The 11,059-nt window shown below is 41.4% G+C and overlaps 1 protein-coding gene across 1 annotated transcript; it reads left to right on the top strand.

The window, feature by feature from the left end:
* Positions 1 to 3,897: 3,897 nt before the first annotated feature.
* On the top strand, positions 3,898 to 6,772 carry LOC309804614 (solute carrier family 35 member E3-like). Its single transcript, XM_082622030.1, has 2 exons — positions 3,898 to 4,658; positions 6,618 to 6,772. Exons 1-2 carry the CDS (start codon positions 4,110 to 4,112, stop codon positions 6,750 to 6,752), a joined length of 684 nt encoding a protein of 227 aa, XP_082478156.1. The 5' UTR covers positions 3,898 to 4,109; the 3' UTR covers positions 6,753 to 6,772.
* Positions 6,773 to 11,059: the final 4,287 nt, after the last annotated feature.

Raw genomic sequence — 11,059 nt, forward strand, 5'->3', positions numbered from 1 at the left:
AAAAAGAGACATGTACCAAAATGTTCATAGCAGCCCTATTTACAATAGCCCGGAGATGGAAACAACCTAAGTGTCCATCATCGGATGAATGGATAAAGAAGATGTGGCACATATATACAATGGAATATTACTCAGCCATAAAAAGAAATGAAATTGAGCTATTTGTAATGAGGTGGATAGACCTAGAGTCTGTCATACAGAGTGAAGTAAGTCAGAAAGAGAAAGACAAATACTGTATGCTAACACATATATATGGAATTTAAGAAAAAAAAATGTCATGAAGAACATAGGGGTAAGACAGGAATAAAGACACAGACCTACTAGAGAATGGACTTGAGGATATGGGGAGGGGGAAGGGTAAGCTGTGACAAAGTGAAAGAGCGGCATGGACATATATACACTACCAAACGTGAGGTAGATAGCTAGTGGGAAGCAGCCGCATAGCACAGGGAGATCAGCTCGATACTTTGTGACTGCCTGGAGGGGTGGGATAGGGAGGGTGGGAGGGAGACGCAAAAGGGAGGGGATATGGAAACATATGTATATGTATAACTGATTAAATTTGTTATAAAGCAAAAAAATAAAATAAAATAAAAATTAAAAAAAAAAAAAAAGCAGCAAGGCAAAAACAATAAATAACACACAAGGGAATCCCCATCAGGATAGCAGCTGATCTCTCAGCAGAAACTCTACAAGCCAGAAGGGAGTGGCAGGACATAATTAAAGTGATGAAGGAGAAAAACCTGCAACCAAGATTACTCTACCCAGCAAGGATCTCATTCAGATTTGATGGAGAAATTAAAACGTTTACAGACAAGCAAAAGCTGAGAGAGTTCAGCACCACCAAACCAGCTTTACAACAAATGCTAAAGGAACTTCTCTAGGCAAGAAACACAACAGAAGTAAAAGACCTACAATAACGAACCCAAAACAATTAAGAAAATGGGAATAGGAACATACATATCGATAATTACCTTAAATGTAAATGGACTAAATTCTCCCACCAAAAGACACAGATTGGCTGAATGGATACAAAAACAAGACCCATCTATATGCTGTCTACAAGAGACCCACTTCAGACCTAGAGACACATACAGATTGAAAGTAAGGGGATGGAAAAAGATATTCCATGCAAATGGAAACCAAAAGAAAGCTGGAGTAGCAATTCTCATATCAGACAAAATAGACTTTAAAATAAAGACTATTAGAAGAGACAAAGAAGGACACTACATAATGATCAAGGGATTGATCCAAGAAGAAGATATAACAATTGTAAATATTTATGCACCCAACATAGGAGCACCTCAATACATAAGGGAAATACTAACAGCCATAAAAGGGGAAATCGACAGTAACACACTCATAGTAGGGGACTTTAACACCCCACTTTCACCAATGGACAGATCATCCAAAATGAAAATAAATAAGGAAACACAAGCTTTAAATGATACATTAAACAAGATGGGCTTAATTGATATTTATAGGACATTCCATCCAAAAACAACAGAATACACATTTTTCTCAAGTGCTCATGGAACATTCTCCAGGATAGATCATATCTTGGGTCACAAATCAAGCCTTGGTAAATTTAAGAAAATTGAAATTGTATCAAGTATCTCTTCCGACCACAATGCTATGAGACTAGACATCAATTACAGGAAAAGAGCTGTAAAAAATACAAACACATGGAGGCTAAACAATACACTACTCAATAACGAAGTGATCACTGAAGAAATCAAAGAGGAAATTAAAAAATACCTAGAAACAAATGACAATGGAGACATGACGACCCAAAACTTATGGGACGCAGCAAAAGCAGTTCTAAGGGGGAAGTTTATAGCAATACAATCCCACCTTAAGAAACAGGAAACATCTCGAGTAAACAACCTGACCCTGCACCTAAAGCAATTAGAGAAAGAAGAAGAAAAAACCTGCAAAGTTAGCAGAAGGAAAGAAATCATAAAGATCAGAGCAGAAATAAATGAAAAAGAAATGAAGGAAACGATAGCAAAGATCAATAAAACTAAAAGCTGGTTCTTTGAAAAGATCAACAAAATTGACAAACCATTAGCCAGACTCATCAAGAAAAAAAGGGAGAAGACTCAAATCAATAGAATTAGAAATGAAAAAGGAGAAGTAACAACTGACACTGCAGAAATACAAAAGATCATGAGAGATTACTAAAAGAAACTCTATGCCAATAAAATGGAAAACCTGGAAGAAATGGACAAATTCTTAGAAATACACAACCTGCCAAGACTGAATCAGGAAGAAATAGAAAATATGAATAGACCAATCACAAGCACTGAAATTGAAACTGTGATTAAAAATCTTCCAACAAACAAAAGCCCAGGACCAGATGGCTTCACAGGCGAATTCTATCAAACATTTAGAGAAGAGCTAACACCCATCCTTCTCAAACTCTTCCAAACAACTTCAGAGGAAGGAACACTCCCAAACTCATTCTACAAGGCCACCATGACCTTGATACCAAAACCAGGCAAGGATGTCACAAAGAAAGAAAACTACAGGCCAATATCACTGATGAACATAGATGCAAAAATCCTCAACAAAATACTAGCAAACAGAATCCAACAGCACATTAAAAGGATCATACACCATGATCAAGTGGGGTTTATTCCAGGAATGCAAGGATTCTTCAATATACACAAATCAATCAATGTGATACTCCATATTAACAAGTTGAAGAAGAAAAAACATATGATCACCTCAATAGATGCAGAGAAAGCTTTTGACAAAATTCAACACCCATTTATGATAAAAAACCTTGCAGAAAGTAGGCATAGAGGGAACTTTCCTCAACATAATAAAGGCCATATATGACAAACCCACAGCCAACATTGTCCTCAAGGGTGAAAAACTGAAACCTTTTCCACTTAGATCAGGAACAAGACAAGGCTGCCCACTCTCACCACTCTTTTTCAACCTAGTTTTGGAAGTTTTAGCCACAGCAATCAAAGAAGAAAAGGAAATAAAAGGAATCCAAATTGGAAAAGAAGAAGTAAAGCTGTCACTGTTTGCAGATGACATGATACTATACATAGAGAATCCTAAAGATGCTACCAGAAAACTACTAGAGCTAATCAATGAATTTGGTAAAGTAGCAGGATACAAAATTAATGCACAGAAATCTCTGGCATTCCTGTACACTGATGATGAAAAATCTGAAAATGAAATCAAGAAAACACTCCCATTTACCACTGCAACAAAAAGAATAAAATATCTAGGAATAAACCTACCTAAGGAGACAAAAGATCTGTATGCAGAAAATTATAAGACACTGATGAAAGAAATTAAAGATGATACAAATAGATGGAGAGATATACCTTGCTCCTGGATTGGAAGAATCAATATTGTGAAAATGACTCTAGTACCCAAAGCAATCTACAGATTCAATGCAATCCCTATCAAACTACCACTGGCATTTTTCACAGAACTAGAAAAAAAAATTTCAAAATTTGTTTGGAAAAACAAAAGACCCCGAATAGCCAAAGCAATCTTGAGAACGAAAAACGGAGCTGGAGGAATCAGGCTCCCTGACTTCAGACTATACTACAAAGCTACAGTAATCAAGACAGTATGGTACTGGCATAAAAACAGAAAGATAGATCAATGGAACAGGATAGAAAGCCCAGAGATAAACCCACGCACATATGGTCAACTTATCTTTGATAAAGGAGGCAGGAATGTACAGTGGAGAAAGGACAGCCTCTTCAGTAAGTGGTGCTGGGAAAACTGGACAGGGACATATAAAAGTATGAGATTAGATCATTCCCTAACACCATACACAAAAATAAGCTCAAAATGGATTAAAGACCTAAATGTAAGGCCAGAAACTCTCGAACTCTTAGAGGAAACCATAGGCAGAGTGCTGCCGCATAGTCTGCGGCTGAATGGGCGGTGGCAGAGCATGTGTGGTCCGCTGAGGCTGCTGCTTGCCTGGGACCCAGAGGTTGCATGCCTCCCCCCGGCCGGACCGTAAATCCAGGGGATGCGAGGACGCGACGGCGGAGGAGGAGGCAAAGGGCAGCTGGAGATAGGCCGGGCGCCCCTTTCCGAGGGTGAAGGGCCCCGGCTCAGCGGGGGTCATGGCAGCGCTGGCCGACAGAGTACGAGGCAGAGGGCGCATCGCCGCCGGGCTCCTGCTAAACCTACTGGTGTCCATCTGCATCGTGTTTCTCAACAAATGGATCTATGTCCACTACGGCTTCCCCAACATGAGCCTGACCCTGGTGCACTTCGTGGTAACTTGGCTGGGCTTGTACGTCTGCCAGAAACTGGACATGTTTGCCCCCAAAAGTCTGCCGCCTTCCAAGCTCCTCCTCCTGGCCCTCAGCTTCTGTGGCTTCGTGGTCTTCACCAACTTATCTCTGCAGAACAACACCATAGGCACCTATCAGCTGGCCAATGCCATGACCACGCCGGTGATCATAGTCTTCCAGACCTTCTGCTATAAGAAAACCTTCTCCACCAAAATACAGCTCACGCTGTGGGTAGGAGCCAAGCAGCATGAATTGCAAGTAAACTCGATGCAGCTACTGTACTACCAGGCCCCGATGTCATCTGCCATGTTGCTGGTCGCCGTGCCCTTCTTTGAGCCAGTGTTCGCAGAAGGAGGAATGTTTGGTCCCTGGTCAGTCTCTGCTTTGAAGCTCCTTGAGAGGGGCTTCCCTGGTGTTTCAGTGGTTAAGCATCTGCCTGCCAATGCAGGGGAAACGGGTTCGAGCCCTGGTCCAGGAAGATCCCACATGCTGCGGAGCAACCAAGCCCATGTGCTACAACTACTGAGCCTGTGCCTTAGAGCCCGCGAGCCACAACTACTGAAGCCCACACGCCTAGAGCCCGTGCTCCATGACAAGAGAAGCCACCACAATGAGAAGCCTGCACACCGCAACGAAGAGTAACCCCCACTTGCCACAACTAGAGAAAGCCCATGTGCAGCAACCAAGACCCAACACAGACAAAAATAAAAGAATTAAAAAAAAAAAAAAGGAAGCTCCTTGAGAGCAGAAAACTTGTGTGTCAGCCAGTGGGTAAACCAGTGTCAGATACTTATTAGACACTATCTTTCACTATCAGTTCTAACCTGGTAATTCTCAAAACCACATCTTTAGTTCCATGTTCCTGTCCATGATTTATTGTTGTTCTTTCCACTGAAAATTATGTCCATGAAAAAAGCACTTTACTCCAGCTCATAACTCAATCAGGAGTGAGTTCTTCCTGAAAATGACCAATGTACATACTTCAGTGTACGGCCAGAGTGTTTTATGTGTACTTCCCATTTTATCATACAGAATCCTGAAAAGTCACGTACTCAAGGGTAATGACTAAATAATTTTGACTGCTTCTTCGAGGACATTCTTAAGTGACTTTTAAGTGAAACTGGCTTTTTTTTCCTGTGGAGGTGAAGAAGAATATCATGACTGCTAGTACAGCTGGTGTCATGGCCTTGACTTCATGCCAAGGGGCCAACAGTTTTACCCACCATTGTTTTTGCACCATCAGGGCAAAAGTCAACACGGTGAAAAAGCAAAGGAAGTCTTACTATTATTATGAAGAGACTTTTGACCTTACAAGACCCTTCCAGGAGGTCCATGGACCATACTTTGAGAACCGCTGCCGGATGCCTTCAGGATGTCATGGCAAACAAGACAACAACGTCACTGCCCCTGTAGAGCTTAAGTTCCAGTGATGGAAGACGATCGACAAGTAGAGAAGTAAGCAAGGGTGACTTCAGAGCATGATCGACTGTGAAGAGCATAAACAAGGAGAATGTAGGGGACTTCCCTGGCGGTCCAGTGGTTAGGACTCTGTGCTTCCACTGCAGGGGAGCACGGGTTCGATCCCTGGTCGGGGAACTAAAATCCCGCATGCCGCGCAGTACAGCCAAAAAAAAAAAAAAAAAAAGGAATATGTGATAGACAGTCTCGAGGGATGGAGGAGGGGCTGCTTTTAAGAAGCCCCTTGAGGAGGTGACATCTGAGCCCAGAGCTCAAGGATGAAGGGGGGTCTGCCATGCACAAGACTGGGGAAGAGGTTTCTAAGATGATACAGCAAGGGCCAAAGTTCTGAGGCAGGGAAGAGCTTAGCATTTGAGAGAGGCAAGAAAGAAGGCAGTCAGGACTGGATAACAGCACTATTTTTTATGGCCCTTAAAATTCCTTTAGGAGGGATTCCCATGTTATTATCACTAACAATAATAACAGTATATGTATTAACTTATTTAATCCTTGCAATAATCCTGTTATCCCCATTCTATAGATGAGGAAACTGAGGCATGCAGAGAATGGGAGAGTTGGTGTCAGAGCTAGAACACCAGGCAGTATGGCCATGGAACCTATATTTGTAATCTTTAGAGCCTCTTTTTTAGAAAACAATCACTCAATAGGTAAAACTTTCTTGTTAGTGCATATAAACGCATAGTGTGTGTGTGTGTGTATGTGTGTGTGTGTGTAGTATATCTGATGTATCCCTCTTTACTTTGGGTCTGGAGAACTAGAAGCTATCAAGTCATAGACAGGACTCTATCATTTGAGGAAGGAACAGTAAACATCAGCTCAGTGAAAGGAGTTTCTCTGAATAATTCTGCTAAAAAGTTTCTCTCTCGGACTTCCCCGGTGGCACAGTGGTTAAGAATCCTCCTGCCAATGCAGAGGACACGGGTTCGAGCCCTGGTCCGGGAAGATCCCACATGCTGCGGAGCAACTAAGCCCGTGCTCCACAACTACTGAGCCTGCACTCTAGAACCTGCAAGCCACAACTACTGAAGCCTGCGTGCCTAGAGCCCGTGCTCTGCAACAAGAGAAGCCACTGCAATGAGAAGCCTGCTCACCACAACTAGAGAAAGCTGGTGCCCAGCAACAAAGTCCCAAAGCAATCAAAAATAAATAAATTCATTAAAAATTTTTTTTCCTCTCTCAATGTGAGCAGTCCGAGATACATTGATTCTTTATGAAGCATCTGTTTTATTCTAAATGTGATATAAACAAAGAGCAGTGAGCTTTGAAGCTGAACAGTCTACTCAGCACAAGTTCCTCTGTGCAGGTTGGTTGTTGAGTGGCTAGTCTAACCTCTGTGGTGGTCTGATAGGGAGGTTACAAAAGGATGGTGTCCTACTGCCAAAACTATGCAGAGAAGCAGGAAGGTTGTAATTCCCTTTCTAGAAGCAAACCTGGCCTGAGATACCCCTCCACTCCCTCACCTCCACCCCAACCCTCAGTAAGGGGACCTAACTGTCAGCTTTGATGGGAAAGGGCAACCTTCCTGGAAACAAGGGCAGTGAGACCACCCATGGCACATTCTTGAGATGTTGATGCTGACCCGCAGCATCTCTTTTTTTTTAATTTATTTTTTTTATTGGTTTCTACTTTGTAGCGAAGTGAGTCAGTCGTGCAGGTGCATCTGTTCCCATATCCCTTCCCTCTTGCGTCTCCCTCCCTCCCACCCTCCCTGTCCCACCCCTCCGGGTGGTAGCGGAGCGCCGAGCTGATCTCCCTGTGCTGTTCGGCTGCCACCCACCGTCTACCTGCCTTGCGTTTGGTGGTGTGTGTGTGTCCATGCCTCTCTCTCGCTTTGTCGCAGCTTGCCCTTCCCCTTCCCCGTGTCCTCAGGTCCATTCTTGGGTAGGTCTGTGTCTTTATTCCTATGACCCGCGGCATCTCTTTAATCCTCTCTTTGTGGAATCTTCTCTGCTTTGCTTCTCAGTTCATCACCACCCCAATCTGCAGGCACTGGGCGAAGGATGGACCCTGGCTCCAAAAGTCGCTGTCACTTGAAATCAGACTTACTCCCTGGTTGTGGGCACTCTGTCCTCTGGATTGCAGCAGAACCGTGTTTCTTATAAGAGGCCAACCCCAGTCCAGGGTTTCACCAGCTGTACCTTAGCCTGAATAGTAGACTCTGGCTTCAACTCACCAAGGAGCCCTGCTCTGGGCTTCTGGAAATTATGTGGCTAAATCAAGATGTGACACTGTGCCTAGTCGCTCCAGACAATAAAGAAAATACAATATGTGCTTGATTAAAAAAAAAAAAACATAGGCAGAACACTCTATGACATAAATCACAGCAAGATCCTTTTGGACCCACCTCCTAGAGAAATGGAAATAAAAACAAAGATAAACAAATGGGACCTAATGAAACTTCAAAGCTTTTGCACAGCAAAGGAAACCATAAACAAGACCAAAAGACAACCCTCAGAATGGGAGAAAATATTTGCAAATGAAGCAACTGACAAAGGATTAATCTCCAAAATTTATAAACAGCTCATGCAGCTCAATAACAAAAAAACAAACAACCCAATCCAAAAATGGGCAGAAGACTTAAATAGGCATTTCTCCAAAGAAGATATACAGACTGCCAACAAACACATGGAAGAATGCTCAACATCACTAATCATTAGAGAAATGCAAATCAAAACTACAATGAGATATCATCTCACACCAGTCAGAATGGCCATCATCAAGAAATCTAGAAACAATAAATGTTGGAGAGGGTGTGGAGAAAAGGGAACACTCTTGCACTGCTGGTGGGAATGTGAATTGGTACAGCCACTATGGAGAACAGTATGGAGGTTCCTTAAAAAACTAAAAATAGAACTACCATATGACCCAGCAATCCCACTACTAGGCATATACCCTGAGAAAACTATAATTCAAAAAGAGACATGTACCAAAATGTTCATTGCAGCTCTATTCACAATAGCCCAGAGCTGGAAACAACCTAAGTGTCCATCATCAGATGAATGGATAAAGAAGATGTGGCACATATATACAATGGAATATTACTCAGCCATAAAAGGAAACGAAACTGAGCTATTTGTAATGAGGTGGATAGACCTAGAGTCTGTCATACAGAGTGAAGTAAGTCAGAAAGAGAAAGACAAATACCATATGCTAACACATATATACGGAATTAAAAAAAAAATTGTCATGAAGAACCTAGGGGTAAAACGGGAATAAAGACACAGACCTACTTGAGAATGGACTTGAGGATATGGGGAGGGGGAAGGGTAAGCTGTGACAAAGCAAAACAGAGTCATGGACATATATACACTACCAAGCATAAGGTAGATAGATAGTGGAAAGCAGCTGCAGAGCACAGGAAGATCAGCTCGGTGCTTTGTGACCGCCTGGAGGGGTGGGATGGGGAGGGTGGGAGGGAGGGAGATGCATGAGGGAAGGGATGTGGGAACAGATGTATATGTATGACTGATTCACTTTGTTATAAAGCAGAAACTAATTTAAAAAAAAAACAGTACAGCAGGAATGCTGACCTGTAGGCACTGAGACTGCACAGTTGGAAGCAGAGATCTGAGTAAACAGGGCTGCCATTAAGGTGGGCACTGTTGGAAGTGCAGCTTACTGTGATCTGAAAATCATTCCAGGTTGGAGGCAGCCTCTCCGGGGAGGGAGAAAATCTAGGTGACCTTGGGTTTGATGATGAATTTTTAGATACAAAAAGAAAGGCATGGGGGCTTCCCTGGTGGCGCAGTGGTTGAGAGTCCGCCTGCCAATGCAGGGGACACGGGTTCGTGCCCCGGTCCAGGAGGATCCCACATGCCACAGAGTGGCTGGGCTCATGAGCCATGGCCGCTGAGCCTGCGCATCTGGAGCCTGTGCTCCTCAACGGGGGAGGCCACAACAGTGAGAGGCCCGCATACTGGAAAAAAAATATCTTAAAAAAAAAAAAGAAAGGCATGATCCATGAAAGAAAGAATTGATAAGCTGGACTTCATTAAAATTAAAAATTTCTGCTCAGTGAGAGACACTCTCAAAAGAATGAAGAGACAAGCGATAGAGAAAATATATTTGCAAAAGCCTTGTCTAATAAAAGACTGATGTCCAGAATATACAAAGAACTCTTAAAACTCAAACAGTAAGAAAACACACAACTTGGTTGAAAAGTGGGCTTATTTTTAATACCACAACTACATTAATTCCTATAATGATCCATAATCTACCTTTAAAATTGCTGTATATTTGTAATATTACCTGAGGTGTTTTCTGGGTATGCAATATTCATATCTATGCTGAATCATGCTTTTTTAACTTTACTTACAGTTTTCCTTATACAGATTTAACTAATGCATTTTTTTGTTTGCTTCTTTCTTTCTTTCTGTATCACATTTCTTCTTAGAATGCCCAATGGGGATTTGATACATATTAATTTTGTCCACAGCCAAAAAGCCATATTTCCAAGCATGTCTGTGGATTTGTAAATGAAAGGTACAGGGAGCATCTTCAACATTATTTTATAAAAACCCTGTTTTTTCAACCAGAGCACTATTGACATTTGAGTCAGACAATTCTTTGTTCTGGGACTTGTCTTGTTCATTGTAAGATGTTTACCAGAAACCCTGACCCTCTATCTACCAATTACCAGCAATGTACAACAAGCCCAATAAAGTCAATTGATACTTAGCTAATGTAATATTTAAGGAGATCATACAATTCCCAAGGATAGAGTGAAAAGTTGTTACTTTTTTATAAACTGATCTTACCATCTTCTTAATACATTTAAGTTGATAAAACATAACTAGATATTTTAAATGTAAAGCGAAAATAAAAATGAGTATCCTTGTTACGTTAAAAAGACAGAAAAATAGAAATATTTCCTTCTTCTAGTACAAAGGTCTGCCTCTAAATATATATTTAATTAAAAAACATAATCTCAGTAATTGTTTTAAGTTTTAAATCTTAATATTCCAACCAACAGCAGTCTCTGAATTCTGATACTTTTAAAAGCCAGGAGAATATAAAAATGAGAATAGTCTGAGTTCTCCAACTTGAAATAATAAGACAAGAACTTCATGAAATATTTTCGTCACAGAGGGGAATACAAAGTGGAATAAAGAAGGCTATGTATGACCCTTGATTTCATGATACCTGTTGTAACAAGATGTCTGTGAATTTTCATATGTTTACTCTTAAGAAATCTATCTTCCAAAAATGCTAATTTTTTGGAGCATGGAAATAATTAACCGTTTTTTTTATTAATTTTTAATTTAGAATACATGTTAAAGTGATCAAAAGTTTTCCCA

Source organism: Mesoplodon mirus (genome assembly GCF_964341445.2).
Source record: "Mesoplodon mirus genome assembly, chromosome: 5".
Classification (NCBI taxonomy): Eukaryota; Metazoa; Chordata; class Mammalia; order Artiodactyla; family Ziphiidae; genus Mesoplodon; species Mesoplodon mirus.